Genomic DNA, 22529 nt, shown 5'->3' on the forward strand with positions numbered 1-22529 from the left:
CTGTTGGACTATTTGCTCATGCAGTTGTTCACAAAGTGTTGAACCTTGCCCCATCCTTGCTTGTGAAAGACTGAGCCTTTCAGGGATGCTCCCTTTATACCCAATCATGAAATTCACCTGTTTCCAATTAACCTGTTCACCTGTGGAATGTTCCAAACAGGTGTTTTTTGACAATTCCTCAACTTTCCCAGTCTTTTGTTGCCCCTGTCCCAACTTCTTTGGAATGTGTTGCAGTCATCAAATTCAGAAGCTGCTCTGTTTGAATGAAGACAGTTTTCCAATGTGTATATATATATATATATATATATATATATATATATATATGATCTTGTTTTTGCTCACACATGAACTCACAGTCTACAATTGTCTTGTTGGTCTTTGGGCTAACATTTAAAATAACCATTTCCTTTGAGCTCCTGTTCTCTGGATTCAGACACTCAACATTGACATTAGCCAAATGTGGCAGGGTTTTGTCTTCAAATTTAGTAAAAAATTGTGATTGATTTGTTTTTTTTTTCCTACCTGTTTTCAAGTCATACATGTTTTAATACTTCCTGGAAGAAATTCCATTTAATATAATGAAAGCCGGGCGGCACGGTGGCGTGGTGGGTAGCGCTGTCGCCTCACAGTGAGGAGGGCCTGGGTTCGATTCCCCGGCCGGGTGACCAGGGTCCTCTCTGTGTGGAGTTTGCATGTTCTCCCCGTGTCTGTGTGGGTTTCCTCCGGGTTCTCCGGTTTCCTCCCACAGTCCAAAGACATGCAGTCAGGCCAATTGGACATGCTAAATTGCCCCTAGGTGTGAGTGTGTGAGTGACTGTCTGTGTGTCTGCCCTGTGATGGACTGGCGACCTGTCCAGGGTGTGTCGTGCCTTTCGCCCAAAGACTGCTGGGATAGGCTCCAGCACCCCCCCGCGACCCTGACGGAGAAGCGGCTTGGAAAATGGATGGATGGATGGATAATGAAAGCCATTGTCACACCAGTTTCTCAATCAACAGTTTAGTATGAGAAATCTGCTTGAAATTTCACTTTTAAGTGGGTAAAGGTCCTAATATTATTCTGGCTATTATCTTATTAAGGGTGTCCACTTGTGTGATGAAGGGTTCCTTAATTCGCTCTGATGATTAGTACCTATGTGTACCATGACAATACATGTGGTAAAGTGCATGCCCTTTTTTGTCCTTTTGTCCTTTTACTAAAGCCATGGAAATCTGACAATATCTAAGATATTGTCTGTTTTAGAAAAACACCTTGTGTTAGAATCAGTGTCAAATGTCTTTAATATGATGTCTATAATGGCAAATATTTTTTCACTGTTGGAAAGGACAAGGAGCTGCAAGCTTCAGATCAGTTGCTGGTGATGAGCTGTGGTTGTTTGGAACTCTGGCTCATCATCAGATGTTCCCACTCCTAGTCAGTTGCTATTTGATAAAAAAAATTTGAGTAAATTAAAAAAATAATATTAAGCTAATAATTTAAAAATGAAAGTCTTGTCAGTTTTGTTTTCATTTGATTTGCAGTACTGTTAGAATGGTTAACACAAAGTGATTACAAACATTACTAGATTACCATCTAGTAGACTTTTTTTTCCATTCTGACTCAGTCAAGTGACCTATTCATTCTCCACTCACAAATGTATTTTTTTGTAGCTATCTTTTTAAGGTTGGACAAACTTTACAGAAGATTGACAAGAATCCGTGTACTGCATCTTTTTTTTTAGTCAAAAAGCATTTAGAGTATCTTAATTATTATTTTGTTTGCATGTCAATGGTCTTGCTGTTAGGCTGCATGAAGTGTACTTTTTTTCAATGTAATCTCATCTATAGTCCTAAAGCATGTGCCTGTTATTTAATCATTTCCTAGATTGTGCATTGTTTTTCTTATCACTATGAGCAAGTAGCTTGACTTTTTTTTTAATAGCTTGAGGAAACATATTGTTGCACTTCCATGTTTTTGCCATATTGCTGGTGCATGTGGCAAGTGTAGTGGGGAAAATGTTGTTGGCAAATTCCTTAGAGTAACTTCAGTGTATGTGTAACTCATGTGTGTGTTGTTGCACCACTGCAGACAGCTACCATCAGCTGTGAGCTTTTCATGGTGTTATGCTCTGAATGCTCCAAGAGATCCTTGCAGCAGACCTCTATCCCTGTTCCATCTGGCAAAAACAAACACAACACATACTCATACACATAGAGAGATCAAACAAATGTTTGAAATGACTTGGGTCTGCTTAAATGATGCCTACAGGCTAACCAGGCTGGAACTGGAAACTTTTGGCCTTCAGGATTATAGATTTGAACTGTCTGAACTTGAATTGATTTGAATTAAAAGTGCCTTTCAGGTCCCAACACAACAGAACCTTTACCGCTGAGACAATCAAACTGCCAAGCAGAGATATAAGCGACGTTGTAGACTTTGCAGTATTGTGAGAGGAGACTTCTGTATGTCTGTAGTTGTCTATTGCTTTATATGTAGATTTGTATTTTACAAGCACCATTGATATGTACAGTTCTTTATTTTGCCCCTCAGGTGATCAAATTAAATAAAACAAAAATCCCTTACAGGCTTTTCAAGCCTGTCCACTACAAAGAGGTTAGAGTGGACAAAAAGCTACCATTATAGTAATATAAAGGCTTCAGAGATAAAAATTTCAGAGAGAAAAAACAGCCAGAGTGAGTGGAGGAGAAAGATGATATGCAAACCTAAAAGTTTTCTAAGCCACTTTACTGAAACGTAGAGTAACATTTTCTGTGCTTCAGATGAGATCTGCCCAAGTAGCAGCAGTTTGTGGAGAAAGTCTGTTTGGAATGTTCCAGTGCTTGTACCCTGAAGCCTACATCTGAGTAGAGAGTCTTCAACCAGACAAAGAGCAACAAGATTGACACAGACAACATCAACTGTACAGGTCCAAGCACTGCTCAGGGTTTCAGGAGCACATGCAACACTACATAGCAAACTTGCAGCATTACTGAAAATGCATTACCAAATTTGTAGTTTGTAGCATGTAGCCTCAGCAAAATTGATCAATTTTGTCTTGCGTTACTGAGCCACTCTTATGTCCACTACACGCAAAATTGTTATGTTTCACCCCCTTTGATTTTTAACGGGATTGTGGGATAGTGAGTTGCGTGATCTTAACTCGAGAATTGTCTAGACAAAATGTAGGTGTGCCTACATAGTTCTATATGGAAGAAAGTTCTTGAATTCAACTATTTTCTGTGCAGCTAGTGCAGCTCTCCACTTCTTGAATCCATGATGTATTTTATTCAGTGTGTTTTATCTCTGTATTTATAGTGAAATATGATTTTTAAAATAGGCTATTTGATTGGGAATATGTATCAATCAGTTCAATTTAAGAGGTTTATTTTAGAACCAAGCTTGCACTCTGTGTTATATACAGACAAGCCCCCAATGCATCAAGAGGGCGATATTAACACCACTTGAAGTACAGTTATATGTTTTATATGTGGCAGTCTCAGAGTGGTGTATCACTATATTATAAATGGTAATGCTTTATTCAATTATTGACCAACTGATACGTTTCATTTATTCTTGCATCTATATTCTGATTTCTAATAGTGGTGGAACTCTTCTGACCATCAGTGGTACCAATCTGGCCACCATCAAAGAACCCAAGATTCGTGCCAAGTATGGGACTGCAGAGTCCTTCCATGTAAGTATCCTGAACTGTTCTCCACTAAAGGCCAATGCATACAGTCTTAAAAACAAATGTGACAAAATAGGATTTTGGAAGAGTGCCATAGAACAACACAGTCTTTATCTTACATATCTTCCTTCTTATCTCACTCTTCAGCTTCATTAAGTGTCTTCCTCTGCCTTGTCCTAGAGGTTAGACCTTTGCTTACTCTCCCCTCTTTAGGTTTCACTGCAAGGTGTCAGACTGTCTTCCTGCCTCTCACTTGTACACTGTCTGGATCCTCTTTCCCAGTAACTAATAAAGGACTATTAAAGAAGCATGAAATCTTCCCAAGGCAGTTTAACCTATGAAATGTTACAGGATGGTCAGCGAGGGTGGGAATGTGCTCTATCTGTCTCTTGTATCAGGGGACATAGATTAAGTTTTCCCCTCTGAAGCCTCCACTAAATCAACATATTAGACTTTCAAATTGAAACAAAAACACTCATTGCTTCCTGGAGTATAAGAGAATGTGATTTGGTTTGAAAGTTTTATAATTTATACTTCTCTCAGTTCCTTCTCCTTTTCCTGTCTTTCCCATGACTCCATGCTCCTCAGAACTGCACAGTCTACAATAACTCGGTCATGGTGTGTCTAGCACCATCAGTAGCTCACTCCGAGAGAGGCTTTGCAGAGACTGGCAGCGGACCAGATGAGATTGGTTTCTACATGGATAATGTCCATGCTCTGATGGTGGTGAATGAGAGCTTCAGCTACTATCCTGATCCGGTGTTTGAGCCCCTGAGTCCAACTGGCATACTGGAGCTCAAACCTACCTCACCTATGATACTCAAAGTAAGACATGCCTCTCTGTGGACTTTTTCTGAACTGTGATGTGGGTAGCAGAAGCTTCAGCAAAAATGTAGTTCTGAAGCAGTTACCAGGATGAAAGGCCTAGAAAGTCAAATGCTTTTAACTGTGTGCTATAGGAATAAGATTAGCAAACTTGAGGATAATCTTTGATAATCTTATCTTATATCTTATATGTTGTCCAAGCCACTCGGTCAGTTTGCTCCAAAAATGAGCTCATGTAGGTGTGCTGCATTCCCACATGGTGATGAAAGCCTTCACGGAAGTGAAGAAGAATGCCAAATAATTTTCCTTTGTTAAGTGGTAATTTATTAACAAACCCTTTTTACTTAATGCCCAATCCCTCAACTGGTTTATTGGAGGAAAAAAATAAGGGAAAAAACAGCCCAGCACGTTAGCAAAGTGATGAGAAAAAAGAAAATGCAATTTGGTGAAATAATCAGGGTTATTTTGGAGATGCATCATATTCTCCACACAATTAATTTCTCATCTTGGCATCTTGGCAATGCAAGAAATGGAAAGAGGGAGAGAGAAAGAATTATGGCTTTAAAAGACTTTGTAGCTTTAAGGAATCATTTAAGACTTTTTCTTAGTTCATTTTTCTAGCCACTCCTTTTCCTGTCACTGTTGTCCCTTTACCAAAGACAAAATTGTGTTGGGTGTATTTAAGGCCAGATGCCTCAAGCATTCTGCTGCAGTTTCCAGTGTGAATCATCCTGTCCATGTGTTTTGTAGGAAACTGACACATGTGCCTAAACACACACTTGATGGGTCATGTGCATGAAAAACCACATAATGCAAATTGATCTCCTTCATACATAAATATTTGAGAGAGAAATGTGCAAAAATTGGCTAGAGATATTGGAAGTCCATTAATCACATATTCTGCTTGTTTAAGTACAACTTTATTACCTAGCAAAAGCCTGTTTTGCATGGAATTTTTCTTTGCCTTTCAAAACTTGATATAAAACTATTCACCCCAGGCTATGTTTTATTTTTTAGCTGGACTAGAATAAATTTATTAAGATCACTACATTTTCATCGTTAAACTTTCATGTTCTCTTTTGTCTCTACCTTATTGCGGCAACTCCACTATATCCCTGTACCGCTTAAGCTATGCGCTTCATGAGTTTGCAGATATTGGGCAGCCCTGTGTGCTGTTTGCGATTTGCTACTTCCTTTTTAAATTGCACATTAATTTCAAACGTATTGTAAGTGTTTGGTGCAGTTGCAGCGACACATTATCACTGCACCTGAGCCTGTACAAACATTTGGCCATAAGTGAGTCACTTGTATGTCCCGATCATGCTGGATTTTACAGTAAGGTGATGCTGGAAACAATATCAACAATCTACTAATTTCTATGTAGTTGAGGGCAGAAGAAATAAGCAATTGCAGCAGTCTTTTATGAAGTAGTTTGCGATGCAGTGAAGCCTCCCACTAAACTTTTCAAAGTTCTGATATGTTGGAGGGAAACATTCTTGTTGTTTATACAAATGCATCCCATGAACGTAACTCACAAACCTGAAATAGTAGAACTTAATAATAATAATAATAATAATAATGATAATTTAGGCGGCACGGTGGCGTGGAGGGTAGCGCTGTCGCCTCACAGCGAGGAGGGCCTGGGTTCAATTCCCCGGCCGGGCGGCCAGGGTCCTCTCTGTGTGGAGTTTGCATGTTCTCCCCGTGTCTGCGTGGGTTTCCTCCAGGTTCTCTGGTTTCCTCCCACAGTCAAAAGACATGCAGTCAGGCCAATTGGACATGCTAAATTACCCCTGGGTGTGAGTGTGTGAGTGACTGTCTGTGTCTGTCTGTCTGCCCTGCGATGGACTGGCGACCTGTCCAGGGTGTATCCTGCCTTCCGCCCTAAGACTGCTGGGATAGGCTCCAGCATCCCCCCGCGACCCTGACGGAGAAGCGGCTTAGAAAATGGATGGATGGATGGATGATAATTTAATTTATATAGCACTTTTCATGCTGGGGGCAGCCTAAAGTACTTTTCAGACAGGTGATTTATGTTTTACAATAATAGACAAGACAGTGACAAATCAAGGTGAAAACAAATACCAAATAGAAATAGATAATGTTAATTAAATGCTAAGTTAGTTATTTTTTGTCATGCTGTTGCATTTTTGTACACGTTGTAGGGTATATTTTGTTTTCTGAGGAAGCCCAGTAAAGAGCACTGAAGTAATCAATTCTGGTTGTAAGAAATGCATTAATAAGATTCTCTGCATTGCTCCGAGATGGAAAATGCCAAATTTTAGCAATATTTCTTAAATGATAAAAAGCTCATTTCATGACTGTGTTGACATACAGGTTAAAGACCTCAGAATCTAATATTACATCCAGGTTTTGTACTTCAGGTTTGGTATGCAAAGTAAAAAATGCAAAAAATTGTTTTCAGATGGAGAATGCAGCTTAATCCTCTGGTATCATTCTTAATTGAAGAAAGTAACTCTTATTCTTTCTCTTTACTAAAGGGACGTAACCTATTCCCAGCAGCACCAGGAAGCTCCAGACTCAATTACACAGTGCTGATTGGGGAAACTCCATGTGTGTTGACCTTGTCTGAGACTCAGCTGCTATGTGAATGGCCCAATCTCACTGGCCAACATAAAGTCACCGTATGTATGCTTTTATCTGTTCCTTGGACTTTTGACTTATTTGCTATAGACGTTGTTTTAAGAAAAGTGACTGTGAAGGCAGGGGAGTGGTTGAGTATCATATGTAATAAAAAGAAACCTCTGCACACCTTACTCCCAGTATCCCCATTCCTCTCAGCATTCTTTGGCCATCTCCAGTCTTCCACCACTCAATTGAAGAGCTCCTTGAAGAGTCATTCTGTGGAGTCAGCTTCAAGATGAAGATGTAGCTGGAGTACTGGTTGCTGTCAGCAAGCTCTGCATAAGATTTTTGTCCGCCCCCTTAGCCCTTGGTCAGGGCCATGAAGTGGGCATTATTTTCCCTCTATAATTATAGGAGAGTTGGATTTATTTGGATTTATTTGAAGATTTTCATTTTACATTTGGGCTACTTTCAACAACAGGACATAAAACAAATATAAATTAAAAGTCAAAAGAAACAAACAGCTCAAGTAAAGTGATTCTGCAGGTTAAAGTGATTCTGAAGGATAAAGTCATAAAGGATAAAGTGATTCTGCAGGATAAAGTGATTCTACAGAATGAAGTGATACTGCAGGACACGGAGCGCGCTTTAACAGTCTCTCCAAGCGGTGAGGACTCCATAGCGATGTTTTCTGCATTTTCTGGGTTTCGGCACCACTGTGGTGATCTTTGGAAGACTGGGAAGAGTGAGGAATTTTTCAGTCTTGAGTCTTTTTTTTGTTTGTTTGTTTCCCCCAAGTTCCTTCTGTGTCTCTAGTAATCTACTTCTTTCTCTGGGCTCGGCCATGTGCTGAGAGAACACATAGCTATGTGTGTGTGAAAATTGAAACTAAATACTTTATTTAGCATCATGTTTTATGTTCAGAGTGTGAATGTTTACTCTTTAGCTTTGTCAGTGTCGCAGATTTAACAGTGGTATGTAAATCATCAGTGACCTATCTTTTCTGGCTTGTATATCTATCACAGATCCGGGTAGGAGGATTTGAGTACTCACCAGGCTTGCTACACATTTACTCAGACAGCCTCCTCACCTTGCCTGCAATCATTGGAATTGGAGGAGGAGGAGGGCTTCTCCTGCTGGTGATCATCGCTGTCCTCATCGCATATAAACGCAAGTCCCGAGACGCTGACCGCACTCTCAGACGGCTTCAGCTACAAATGGACAATTTAGAGTCCAGAGTGGCTCTAGAGTGCAAAGAAGGTATTTTCCTGCTGTCAGAATTGTAGTTGGCTTTGTAATTTAATGTTATTATTGCTAGAACCTCAGACAAAGGTTTAGGGTAACCTGGATTTATTTTTAAGTCTACAGACCAGGCCAAGAGAGAGAAACACTCGCACCAAGGATGCTTCAATAAAAGGCAATTTATTGGCTAAATATCAAACTACATTTTGACTACTTTCAATGATAAACAACAGAACATAAAACAAATAAAAATTAAAAGTCAAAAGAAACAAACAGCGAAGTAAAGTGATTCACAGCTATAGTATGACGTATTGTGGTTCCGGGTGCGATGCTGGGTCTCTATGTCATCAGAACTGCTCTAATTCCACTGGCAAGGTTTAGATTGCAGTCAGTAATCTCTCTTTGGTAGTTATAATAAGACTAATAACACAATAGTATTGCTTACAGATTATATCAATGTTGATAATCTAGTAGACAGCACAAGTTTTCTTGGGTTCTTTTCTTTATAAGCAAATGTCCTTACTGTGGTGGTGTGCTGTGTCTCATTCTCACCACTTGGGGGTGTTGTGGCTCCATATCTAAATTGTCCATAAGATCTAAAAAGGGCTGACTTTGTTCTAGACTCTCAGAACAACCTAACTTTAGGGGTCTCCAGACTTCGTGAAATGAACCCTGTTGGTTCAACTTGGCATTGATGCACACTTTAGAAACTTGATTTCTTGTAATTCATAAGTTTAGATAAGAGTCTTGGTAAAACTCTATAGCTGGATTCCAGTCAGGGATTTATGGCTTTCTGGTGTGCCTTTTGGGGCAGAAGGTTGATAACCTCCCATGGTGTCCATACTTGGTCCCAGAGTACCTTCCTTTTACGCTGTAAAATTTGTTAGACAACTTAATCCTGTTTTATGGCTTCTACCTGAGACATTCCAGAAAATGTTTCCCACAAAGTTGGAAGCACACAGTTGTAAAGCTTGCATGCAGATGCATGGACATGGAAACGCATGAAGCGCAGTTTTTGTGCTGATGTTAATGCCAAAGTAAGACTGGACCTCTGCAATTATGGAGTCAGCAGAGCGTTGAAGCACTCAATGACCCCCTCTGCAACTTTACATGGTCTGCCACTTTATAGCTGAGGTGATGCTTTTCCTAAACACTTCCACTTTTCAATAAATACCCCTTACAGTTAATCATGCAATATCTAGAAGGGAAACAATTTTGCAAACTGACTTGTTGCAACAGTGGCATCCTATTACAGTAGCACACACTAATTCAGTGAGTTCTTTAGAAAGGTCCACTACAAATGTTTGTAAAGGCAGACTGCATATCTAGGTGCTTGATTTTATATGCCTGTAGCAATGGGACTGCTTGAAACCCCAGAATTCTGTGATTAAGAGTTTAAGTGTCCCAGTAATAAATATAGTGTATAATCCTGGTTATGTCTTTACATATAACTGGTCTCTTTCTTAAGCCCTGTTGAGGTATTAGAGTTGCTCTAATTTGTTTATGGATGAGATCCATATGTTTTAACACAGTGTGAATCTGTCTGTAGTTATTACTCTAATGAATAATTCTGTTGAAAATTATCTTCTATAACTTTCAGAACTTGGAGCTTCTCCAGTAATAGTAGTCCTGTTCACATCAACATTACTGTATTGTAATAAAGTAAACGGGTAATAGAACACAGTGCCTATTTTTTTATTACTCTTTTATTTTTGACCTAAAGACAAAGTTAACAGTTAAAATGGAGCTGGATTTGTTCCATTTCCTTAACTTGCAAGTTCTGGAATCCCCAACATATTTTGGTGATGGCTAAAAATGAAATATCTCATAAATACTCTCTTTTTTTGGAAGTGTCCGACCTGTTGTATAATGCTGACATAAACATGTGATAAGGTTTTGACCTAGGATATTTGTGGTAGTTTGGAAAAATAACATGGATCCTGTATCCTGTACAAGCCAGCCAGTCAAATCGCACAAAAAATACATTACCAGATCTCCACTGGTAAAATTAATCCAGCTCTAATAGAGATTTGGTCTCTATAACATAATATTGTCACCTTTCACATTTTAACTTGCCAGCACTCTATTAGTTTGTATGCCATGATAGCAGCTTTAATACAGTGCTGTGTTAAAACACTTTGACATTAAGAGACCCTTAATAGTCCCACAATGGGGAAATTTCACCTCCGCATTTAACCCATCCATGCAGTGAAACACCACATACACACAAGTGTGCACACACACACTAGGGGGCAGTGAGCTCACTTGCCCGGAGTGGTAGGCAGCCCTATTTGCAGCGCCTGGGGAGCAGTTGGGGGTTAGGTGTCTTGCTCAAGGACACCTCAGTCATGTATTGTCGTCTCTGGGGATCTAACCGTTGACCTTCCAGTCTCAGGGCCGGTTCCCTAATCTCCAGCCCACGACATCATGTGTTGACTGACATCATGTGAAAGCTGCAGCTCCTGGTTGGCATGATGTCTTCTTGTGCCAGGCTTTGCCTATTTTCACTGCATTTAATAGTCCAATATCTTAGGCCTACTGTCCTTCCTGGTCATGATCCTGTCATGTGTAAAAGTAGTCCACAATGAGCTCACTAAGAAACACAGCTGCAGGGAAAAAGATGGATGAATGATGACAAAAGAGATTTGAAGCTTGCCAGACAGTTTAATAAGTTGAAAGTGACTTGCTGGGACCTAAACTACTTCTAAAATTCAGAATATTTAAGACTTTATTTTGCTCATATCTTATTCTCATATAGAGTAATAAACATTTATCCACTTTTTTATCACCTTTCTTTTCTCAGGTGGCATCATTTACCCAGACCTTGCCCTTTTTCAAGTACAGCATGTTCTTTAAACTCCAGCAACTACTGTAACAAGCCAGATATTGACCCTGCCATTGCTTTCAGCCACAAGACAGCTGAATAGCCAAGTATTTGAAGCATACAGGAGGGTGGCATTGGTCACAGCACAGGAGCATGGAGGAGAGAGTCAGCTATAAGGAAACGGATTTGTGATGTACAGGAGCTTACTGAGCTGCGTTGTGGCCATCAGAGACATGACTAATGGCTAATTAGTGAGTGATCCAGTGCCAGTTTAGATGCTGGGGCTGCTTAGTGGGGAGACAGATTGGCTTCAGTGCTCTGCTTTACAGTAGTAAGAAAATATTAAAGCAAATACATTTGTGCACGTGTACTATAGTGCATAAAATGTGCAATTTATGTGCTGAACATGTTAAAGCTAGTGGGGAGATGTTTTGACCACTACAGTATAAAGACCTTCAATGTTTCACATTGCCTTTTTCTCTAAACATTCTCAAAAATCAGCAGTGAGACTGAATGGCAAGCCATGGTATATTTGTTACATTCTCAGACATTTCTAGAAATTGTCAGACATTTCACACTATTTGAGGAAATTGCTCCCATTGGTCTCATTTCATATAATATCTGTGTAGTACTTTCAAGAAGAACATTTCACATATAGAGATGGAGCTTACTGCTCAACTCTTAGCATCCCAGTGGACAGTGCAGAGGAGCAACAGCTGAAGGAAATTATGCATGAAACGCTCTGCTCCTTTATTAATTACCTATTAGTCAAACACCAAATTAGTCAAAACCTGGTTACACATTAACAGACTGACAGACACAACATTGTTCCTATTTACCAAATAAGCTACTCTGTTTTAGCCAATGTCAGGCACATGGTAATTATCTTAAAGGGTATCTTTTTAAACTGTGTGTACACAAAGCATGTGGTGCATTCCTCTAAGGTTCAGAAGAATCTAAATGTGACTCTATTCATTATGCACAGCATCTTACAGTGATCTTTCTGATTCCAGATTCTTAGAAACCAACCCAAGTTAAATGTTCCAATCATACTGAATCTTCTGCCCTCTCCTCCATGACCTGCAGCATTTGCAGAACTCCAAACAGATATCCATGAACTGACTCAAGAGTTGGATGGAGCTGGAATACCTTTCCTGGACTATAGGACCTATGCCATGAGAGTGCTCTTCCCTGGCATTGAGGACCACCCAGTGCTCAAGGAGATGGAGGTAGGGGTCAGTACATCACTGTATGAAACAATCACTGACTCTGACTCCTAATTCTGACAGGAATAATGGCAGAATAAAATGCAAAATGAACATAGGTACATAACACCCAGATCTTACTAAAGGGTTTATTTGATGCAAAGCATTGATTTAAATTTTTGTTTAATGCCATCTAGTGGTTATATACATATGTTTATATTGCACATGGTTTCATCAGCGTAATAATTTGAGTGAAAAATGGAATCTTCTAATATTTACATGAATATCAGAATTTCATAGTATTTTGTATGTCCTTCTTTTGCTTAATGACTGTGTGTGCTCAAGCTGGCATGGTGTCCATAAGTTTGTGTAAAAGCCTCTGATTAGTACATCATAGACCACTATAGTTGTTCGTCATTCTGTAGTCCTCGTTATATCCATATTAGGAGCTCTGGGTCTAAGCTCCATTTCTCTATGGCCAGAATGAAAATCACCTTTGACGCACCCTGTGTTAAATAAAAATGTTCAGAACCTAATATGTTTTCTCCTGTGTACATTTTTCTCCAGAATACAAGTGAATCCTCAGAATTAAAGATCTTTAATACTAATATTGCTACATGAGAGTTAAAGCTACCACACATCAATTTCCTGTCACTAAACTAAACAAAACTAAAGCAGGCTGTGCCGGTGCTCTGAAGAGTTGTGCTACCTTATCAAAATCTTCTACCTTTTGCCTCTTTTCTTTCAGCTTTTTGTTTGAATGTTCGTGTTCCACCTTGACATTAGCAAACAAGACAAAATACTGAGCTGTTGGTTCTGTGAAACAGCAAAAATAAGTTAATGTTACTCAGCTGTTAAGTGGAAATGGAGCAACCTTCTTATATCATGCCTTTCAACCCTCCATGAAGCTGAAGTCAGCTTCTTTTTCGACAGCTGCTTGTTCAAATTTTCTAGTTCCAACTTAAATGTTGGAGCAGTTCAGATTGTGACTACTGCACCATTTAAGGTGAAATGGGAAAGGTCAAACAAAAAGCTGGCGAATGTCCTCAGACCAGCATTGAAATAATAATTAGGATATTTTGATAGACTTCTTTTCATCTGCCCTCAGTCTACACATGGAAATGTACACTGACAAAGCATCCTTTAGGAGGCTGCCAGTCTAATGATGTGAATTCAGTGCACAGAAGATTTAGCTTACAAGTAGCAATATTCATATTTCAACAATTTACTGACCTCGTAATTCAGAGGATCCAGTGGTATTTGAGAGAAGAGTGTTCATAGGACAAAGTGTATTGGGTTCTGAACATTTTTATTTAACACTGGCTGCGATAGAGGCGATTTGTCAAAAACCCTATTTATTCTGGATATAATGAAATGGAGCTTAGACCCAGAGTTCCTAATATGGGCATAAAAGCATGGTGTTGACAGTGTATCCACCTTAGAGTCATCTGTACATGTGTTTTAATGGAAGGAATAGATTTAAAAAAGACCTTTTTGTACAATGGCCTAAACATTGAAACATGGTCACCTAGAGATTATTCAGTATTCTTATTGAATATTAGAGAATACTTTCTCTAATTGAGCTTTTTAACTCTAAAACTCTTTGATTCTCAATGTTTTCTTAGACCTTTGGACTGTCCAGGTGTATATATTGTTTGAGGAGAGATCACATATTTATTATGTCTGAGGCTTGTTTTCCCTGAATTTGCCCCCAACTACCTGGTGTAATCAAGTGATTGTATTTTCGGCACATACCTTTATTGCTTTGTGTAGCTTCCCTCCCTAAAGCAACCTACAGTGCAATAGGCCTTCCCAAGAGGCAGCAAATTTCATTCAGCTCAGCAAAGAAGAATCAAGACTTTTTATTAGACTGTTGTTGGAAAAAACTTTGTTAGGTTATGTGGTATGTGAGAGGCATGTTAATGTTACAAAAATACAGTGGAAGTCTGTTGTTAGACTGGAAGGAACTGCTTCCAAGGTGCTAATTTTAAATGTAGCTCTGCTACATCTTGCATTGTTCTTAGTTTGTTCTCAGGTTTTTTTAGAGATGGAAGGGCTAACTAAAGTACAAGCACTATGATGAGCAGTGGCAGATACTACCCTATGGGTCATTGAAGAAGAATGTGTCACTACATTTTACCCCTTGGTGTGGAGTTGAAAACTGCTTCCTGCTGCCTTTTTCTTTGCTGTCCTTTCTTTTTCTGTTTTTCCTTCTTTCTCAAACCCCTCATTTCTGTCTGTCTGATTCCTTCAGCTGGTTTCTGAAGCTCTTGCCGTATTATATTTTCTTTTTTCAAGTTTAACTGATCTGTTCCTCAATGATTCTAGGGAACTTAAATGCACTTTGTTTTAAAAGCAAGATAAACTTTGTGACCTCAGCTTGTAAATCCACATAGCTACAACATAGAGCTTTAAAGACTTCAAACTTGAAGTATATTTGAGTGTTTGAATTAAGAGATGGAAGGAGTGGTCACCTATGTATTGGTATTGGCCATTTTTCAGCCCTAATATGCAATCGTTGATCAGTCAATATTTCTTGAACTTAGCCATTCCTGAGAGCTGATCAGTGATGTAAAACATATGAGCCACATTTTACTTGAGGCGGCAGAATGTAACTGCTGGGAAAATTCACACAAGAATTTAGTGAAAAAGAAGCTGACTTCAGCTTCAAAGGTTGAAAGGCATGACAAGATGAGGATGCTCTGTTTCTGCTTAACATGTGCGTAACATATATTTTACTGTTTCACTTAATCAATAGGTCAGTATTTTATTGTCCTGTTTGCTAGGATTTGTAATTAGCTTCGCAGTGATGGTTAACCCACTATCTAACTAACATTAGTCACAATATTTGCTGTGGTGTTGTTCGCTCCAACATTTTATCATGGCAATTGTCTTAAGAACATTTGCAAAGGGTTTTTGGCCACAAAGATTTGTTTTGCTGTTGAGACCTGCTTCTGCACCTTTAAATGTGGCATCCAGTCACACTCTCGATTGGTATCACCCAAACATACTGAAAGGGGATTGGTGAACAATATCAGCCCCAGAAACACTGATCAGGTCATCTTTAGTTTGAATAATGGTTTATAATGGTTTATAATAATGGTTTATCTTTCTAAGTACTGTACAAGCTGACCTCAAATTGAGGGGCAATGCAAGGGAATGCCATCCGTCAAGTAGAAAAGTAATAAATAAAGTAACAAAAATCATGGAAATGGTTGTCCTGTTTCTACTTTCCCTTTGTATTAATGTTTGTTATAGATTTTTTTATTTCTTCCAGATTTGAGGCTTATATACCAAGTTTCCAAAAATCTGTTGATTATGACAATGACAAGAAACTGTTCTCAGGCTTACCACCACAAACTTACATGTTCTACTAAAAGAAAAGACCTTGTAAACAAGACAATAAGTCACCATTCAGTGCTGCACTGACTTATTAGCTCTTCTGAAATACAGTGGTGTAAAAAAGTATTTAGTCAGCCACTGATCATGACTCTGCCAGTATCATGACTCTGCAGGTGACTCAGAACTCGATCTTGTTTGGTGTAATCATCTGCATTCTATCTAGCTTTTATGTTCAGGTGCATCTGTACAAGTACAAAAAATGGGGAAGGAAAATAAAAGGACAATGTCAAGAATAGCCAAGGGAAATCTTATAGCCACATACAGTGGGGCAAAAAAGTATTTAGTCAGCCACTGATTGTGCAAGTTCTCCTACTTAGAAAGATGAGAGAGGTCTGTAATTTTCATCATAGGTACACTTCAACTATGAGAGACAATATGAGAAAAAAAATCCAGGAAATCACATTGTAGGATTTTTTAAAAATTTATTTGTAAATTATGGTGGAAAATAAGTATTTGGTCAATAACAAAAGTTCAACTCAATACTTTGTAACATAACCTTTGTTCGCAATGACAGAGGTCAAACGTTTCCTGCCAGGTTTGCACACACTGTAGCTGGTATTTTGGCCCATTCCTCCTGAAGATCTCCTCTAGAGCAGTGATGTTTTGGGGCTGTCGCTGGGCAACACAGACTTTCAACTCCCTCCACAAATTAAAATTCTTTAAAAATCCTACAATGTCATTTCCTGGATTTTTTTTCTCATAATTGTCTCTCATAATGGAAGTGTACCTATGATGAAAATTACAGACCTCTCTCATCTTTCTAAGTAGGAGAACTTGCACAATCAGTGGCTGACTAAATACTTTTTTGCCCCACTGTATGTGGCTATAAGATTTCCCTTGGCTATTCTTGACATTGTCCTTTTATTTTCCTTCCCCATTTTTTGTACTTGTACAGATGCACCTGAACATAAAAGCTAGATAGAATGCAGATGATTTCACCAAACAAGATCGAGTTCTGAGTCACTGGCAGAGTCATGATACAACTACCATTGTCTCGTTTATAAGTCTAAGAACCAAGGTTCAGCTAGATTTATTGTCAATGTAATTTCAACTGTGACTTGCTTTGCACTGTGTTCTCAGGTGCAAGCAAATGTAGAGAAGGCTCTGACACTGTTCGGTCAGCTCCTGACCAAGAGGCACTTCCTACTGACATTTATCCGCACTCTGGAGGCTCAGCGCTCCTTTTCCATGCGTGACCGTGGCAACGTGGCATCCCTCATCATGACTGCTCTGCAGGGGGAGATGGAGTATGCTACAGGAGTGCTCAAGCAACTACTCTCAGATCTAATAGACAAGAACCTGGAGAGCAAAAATCATCCCAAACTGCTACTCCGCAGGTATAAGAATAGCATTTTATACACAGAAACGCATTTGTGCATGAATCACATCAGAGTACTACTCTGCATTTATGAGAGATTTTGCATACAGTCAAACAATATGATCACACTGTGCCAACAACCCACACAGAGACATGTATTAGAGAGCCATGTCAAGCATGTCAATCTCACTGAAAGAGACTGCAAACAGTGCTGACACAGAGGGAGTCCAACAGAGTGTTGAAGGTGCTAAGAACTTCTGAATTACACGCTTTTTTTTTCTTATATTTCCTGTTTAGCATGGCCGAATTTTTTTTGTGTTTTTACTGAATTCAGATTATACTTAGTAGAATAGAAAAATATCTATGGTGAATCCTCACTGTGTATTCTGAGTTTCTACATCAGTCTGAGTTAAAACTGTGAGCACATTGAAGTCATAACAGTAGATAAAGACAACCCAATAAAACAAATAATATAAACAATTATGCAGTTTTCATTTGTTGGTGCAAGGTGATCCAGCCTTAAATGAGTTTGTTGGCAAAAGTGTGTGAATCTCTACCATGATCAGTTTAGTATAGAGAATAATTAGGATCAGGAAGCTAAATCAATTGAAGGATAATCAAATGTGAGTGAAGATGACTTTGTCCTGTTTATAAAACATTTGGTCTGAGCCTTCACTATCAGTCTTAACCACATGTGAGTACACTCCATGCCTCAGTCAATAAGGATTTCTCAGCATCTTAGAAAATGAGTTTGCAAAGCTTATCAGACTGATAGAGGTTACAAAAACAATTTGGTCCAAACTCTTCAGAATTTCATGTCCACTGAATCACTCTGTTTAATAAATGAAATTAAATATATTGGTTTGTTTTTTATTGGATTCTCTTTCTATTGTTTTAACTTGAATAAACATCTAATCAAATTTTATGTCAAATTTATGTGGACATTCAGAGAATGCTGAACAGTTCACAACTTTTCAACACTACAAATGAAACATGCCTCCTGATAGGTGACCTCCACATGGACAGTTATGTGCCTAGATGAAACATTCTTTAGATTCTCATATCTCTATATAAAGTAGGTTTACAGTGTTTCATGGAGTCAGCGAAGTGAACTGGTGACCTATTCACGGCACAGTCTTTCTTCCTGTCACCAAACTACCATCAACCCCACTAATTGTTTTCTTTATTAATGAGAATATGACTTAATAATTGCCTTTTATGCAGGGGAATAAAATGAGTTAGTAGCTCTTGGTGGATATATTATTGAAGAGAAGAAATGGCTTCTGCCATTCCTCAGGGAGGCAAGGAGGAAAAGGAGAAGTGCAAAAGTGTTTGCACATTTTAGCATTCCTTTACCTGTAGCAGATGAATTAAAAGCATGAATGTCTATTAATTACTGCTAGCTTTAATTACTTCCCTTATGAGAGAACCTTTAGGGGTCAGCAACAGGTTGGCCATTAATGAAAGAATACTATGTATTTAATGAATAGATACTATGAATTTAATGAAAGAATACTATGGATTTAATGAATGGATAATGTGGATTTAATGAAGAAAAACAGCTGTACATTTGTTCTTCAAAGGACATAGTATTCTACTATTTGAGATTTTGTAAGATTTTGTGTTCATGTGCCATATCTCTTTCTTAGGACGGAATCTGTGGCTGAGAAGATGCTTACAAATTGGTTCACCTTCCTCTTGTACAAATTCCTGAAGGTAACTGAGTACACACACACACACACACACACACCCCAGTGCACATTGCTGAGCAGAGGTATATGCTGAAATTTTACTGTTTCAGTGATAACGACAAGAAGGCATCCTTTCCTACTTCACCTGTTCTTTTATTGACAGTCCCCTCTATGTCTTCCTATATCCTGCTTTTCTCTCCATGACTCCACTCAGTGTACATGATTGAGCAGTAGGAGGCTTCCTTCTCTTTCTTTCACTCTCCATTTTCCTCTCTTTCTGTCTTTGACTCTCTCTTTTAAGCTTCCACACTCTCTTTCTAACAGTACTTTCATCATACACTTTAGTTTCATTAGTCCAATCATGCAGAGTCTCAGTGCTCACTGAAAAGACCTGAATTAATGGAAAATGCTTTCTTTAGGACTTACAATTGGTTTAGAGAACTGAATAAAACTGTAGATTTATGCCCAATCCCATTTCTTCTTTTTACCCCTAACCCCTTCAAACTGGGTTATAAGGGGTAGTGTTTGAAATCTTGCCCTGTGAAATGGGACAACCCTCAAACTCCAAAAAAAAAAACACCGCTTCATTATCAGGCTACTAGCGCTGCACAATAGGCGACCCAGCCCGTCTTCAGCGATAGCAGAGAAGGGAAAAGTTTAGCAACCTTACTGCTGTCAAATTAATTGGTGCAGAACATTAAAACATATGGTGAGAAGTGGGGCATGAGGAAGAGGAAAGATCTGAGGCTCCTTCATGTGGGCAGGAGGAGACACCAAGCACCTCATTTACAAGTTCTTTCATAATTGTAAGCTCCTAGCAGTGAATTTCACACTTGCAAGCAGAAATGTGGGTTATGTGTTAATATTCATTATAGCTATACCTATTCATATATAGGTTTATCGCAAAGTGGGTAACTTTGTTTAATTTGAATAATTGTATTTCATCCAATTAAAAGGCATGATAACACACACACACACATATTATATATATATATATATATATATATATATATATATATATATATATATATATATATATATATATATATATATATATGTGTGTGTGTGTGTGTGTGTGTGTGTGTGTGTGTGTGCGTGTGCGTGTGTGTATAATTAGCTTATTAGTTGAGTCTATTAGAGAAGGAAGAACACAAACAACATGCAGTGGAAAATAATAGGTCACTAAATATGTATAATGTCCCTAAAGGTGTACCTTAAAAATATCAGGATGCTGTGGCAAATGTAAATGAAAAACAGAATGCACTGATATGCAGATCAGCTAATTAGGTTAATTGGCAAAAGGTCAGTGACATGACTGGATATAAAAAGAGCATCCGAGACAGGCTGTGTTTCAGAAGCAAAGATAGGGAGAAATTTGCCACTCTTTGAAAGACTGCATGGACAAATAGGCCAACAATTGAAGAATAATGTTTCTCAACATAAAATAGCAGAAAAGAACATCTACACTACATATAATTAAAAGATAAACTGCAGCAGTCTGTGTATGCAAGGGACAAGACAAAAAGCCATTATTGAACTGCATTCCACATTTAGAACAGACCTGGTTCTGTAGTGAAAAACTGCTGTTGCTCAGGAGCACTCTCGAAACCTCTCGAAAACCACTGTGTGTGAACACAATTTGTCACTGCATCTGCAAATGCAAGTTAAAGCTCTGTCTTGCAAAAAAATCATATACAAACAGAATCCAGAAACACTGCTGCCTTCTCTGAGCCTGAGTTTATTTAAGATAGACTGAAGTTGAAAAGTGTCCTGTGATTCAGCAAATCAAAAAATGTAAATTTTTTTGGGAATCATGGAGACCTTGATCTTTTCTGGAGTCCCAACTTTTCTGGAAATTTTTACCTAGACCAGTGGTTCCCACATCCAAGTGGTTTTTGAAGGCGTTGATTGCAGGACATGGTGCCTTTCTCAAGAGGGAAATTTAGCTGCTATGTTCCTACTTCTGGCTGTTTTCACTTTTTATTATGAAAGCAATCAATATAAATAAAGGCCTGTGAACAATTTAATGACTCTTAAATCCTACTATACAACATGTCTTTATTTGTACTTAGTATTTATAAAAATAGACACACACACCAAAAACATTTCTTGCCTATGTTCCTGAGGTCTTTTTTGTCTTTTTCCCTTCACTGTGTGTTTTTACCAGGAGTGTGCTGGGGAACCTCTGTTTATGTTGTACTGTGCTATAAAGCAGCAGATGGAGAAAGGCCCCATAGATGCCATTACAGGAGAGGCGCGCTACTCCCTTAGTGAAGACAAACTCATCAGACAGCAGATCGACTACAAGACCTTGGTCAGTGCAGTGTGTCAGTGCAACATGATGTACATAAACATACAGTAAATATGCACAAACACTAACCCACCTCCCCAACCTCACCTTGAACTGTATACTGTGATCTACACATGCAAACCCTTAAATTGCCAGGGTCTGCCAGCAGGCCCAAAGTTTTACTATACATTCTGTAACCAGAGGTGGACGAAGTACACAAATCATGTACTTGAGTTAAAATAGAGATACCCAAGGTAAAATATTACTCCAGTAAAAGTAGAAGTCCTTACTCTAGACATCAACTTGAGTAAAAGTACAAAAGTGTTTGCCTTCAAATGTACTTAAGTATCGAAAGTAAAAGGACTAAAAGATTAATTATGGCTCTAATCTCCTGTTATCATTTTTGTAACAAGACTCGCTTCATGAACTCATTTTAGGTGAAAATACTCCAGTGTCTCTCTTGGTAAACCAGTCGTTTAATAGAATGTCACTAATTAGTGACAAAACACTGAAGGCAAACAGTTCAGTTAGAACAGTTAAATCAGGTAGAACTGAGTGGCTCTGAAATCACTTTTAAAAACAAGCAAAGTTTCCGTTTAAGATTACTTTGTAAATTAGTTACAAGCTGAAAGAAAAACTTGCTTTAAACTCAGGTTCACAAATAAGTTTTCTTTTACTATATTGATCTGTAGGTCTCTGTTCATAAACATAAACTAACTGAAACTAATTTACTATAAAATGAAAGTGTTTGTATGAATTTAGAAAAAAAGAAACATGCCAGTCACAACTGCATATGTGTACATATTTCTATATTGTGGTCTATTTACACCAAGTTAGGTTAGTTCCATCATTTAGGTAGACATATGTGCTCCCAAATTTTTACGCTGCTGCACTGACGTTGAACTGTGCGCTTGCAGTGGGTTGGTATGACCAACAGGTCAAAACAAGCTCAGAACAAAGTGACCACTGTGCCCTGATTGGTGTTCTTGCTTTGCACTTCTTTTGTTTTGACATGTTACATTTTTCATACACAGAGAAACCAAAAGGAATGACAGATTTCTCACAATGTAGTTGAGTAAAAAGTAAGATATTGACTTTGAAATGTAGCGGAGTGAAAGTCGCCCAAAATGGAAACACTTAAGTAAAGTACAGATACACGAAAAAACTACTTAAGTACAGTAACGAATTACATTTACTTAGTTACTGTCCACCACTGTCTATAACCTATGAAAAAGCTAATTTGCATTGTAGTCTATGTAGTGAATACTAAGCCTTTGTATGTCATAAGTCTGGAGAATGCTGCCTGGAATTTAGAACTTATTTTAGACACTGCTTGTATCTTTCTTAAGTACTGTTCTTGGTTCACAAACTGAAACTTGAGTGATGTATGCAGTGCACAACCTGCAGTATATTTTTAGAAATCTGAATTTCTCTGTGGGCAGTTAAAGTTAGGCTAAAGTTATCCAGTTTACTGAGAATGC

The 22529-nt window shown here is 38.5% G+C and overlaps 1 protein-coding gene across 2 annotated transcripts in view; it reads left to right on the forward strand.

The window, feature by feature from the left end:
- The window catches only part of plxna1a (plexin A1a), a 307799-nt gene that overhangs the window by 261079 nt on the left and 24191 nt on the right, over window positions 1-22529 (forward strand). Inside the window, exons 17-24 of one of the 2 annotated variants that reach the window (XM_037541618.1) lie at window positions 3566-3671; window positions 4254-4490; window positions 6992-7135; window positions 8102-8336; window positions 12229-12371; window positions 16830-17086; window positions 18717-18783; window positions 20926-21072. In XM_037541618.1, coding sequence (XP_037397515.1) covers window positions 3566-3671; window positions 4254-4490; window positions 6992-7135; window positions 8102-8336; window positions 12229-12371; window positions 16830-17086; window positions 18717-18783; window positions 20926-21072 — 1336 coding nt within the window. Of the gene's footprint in view, window positions 1-3565; window positions 3672-4253; window positions 4491-6991; window positions 7136-8101; window positions 8337-12228; window positions 12372-16829; window positions 17087-18716; window positions 18784-20925; window positions 21073-22529 lie in introns of those variants that run through there. The other variant, XR_005130765.1, reaches the window with a different exon arrangement.

Source organism: Pygocentrus nattereri, chromosome 9, assembly GCF_015220715.1.
Source record: "Pygocentrus nattereri isolate fPygNat1 chromosome 9, fPygNat1.pri, whole genome shotgun sequence".
Lineage (NCBI taxonomy): Eukaryota > Metazoa > Chordata > Actinopteri > Characiformes > Serrasalmidae > Pygocentrus > Pygocentrus nattereri.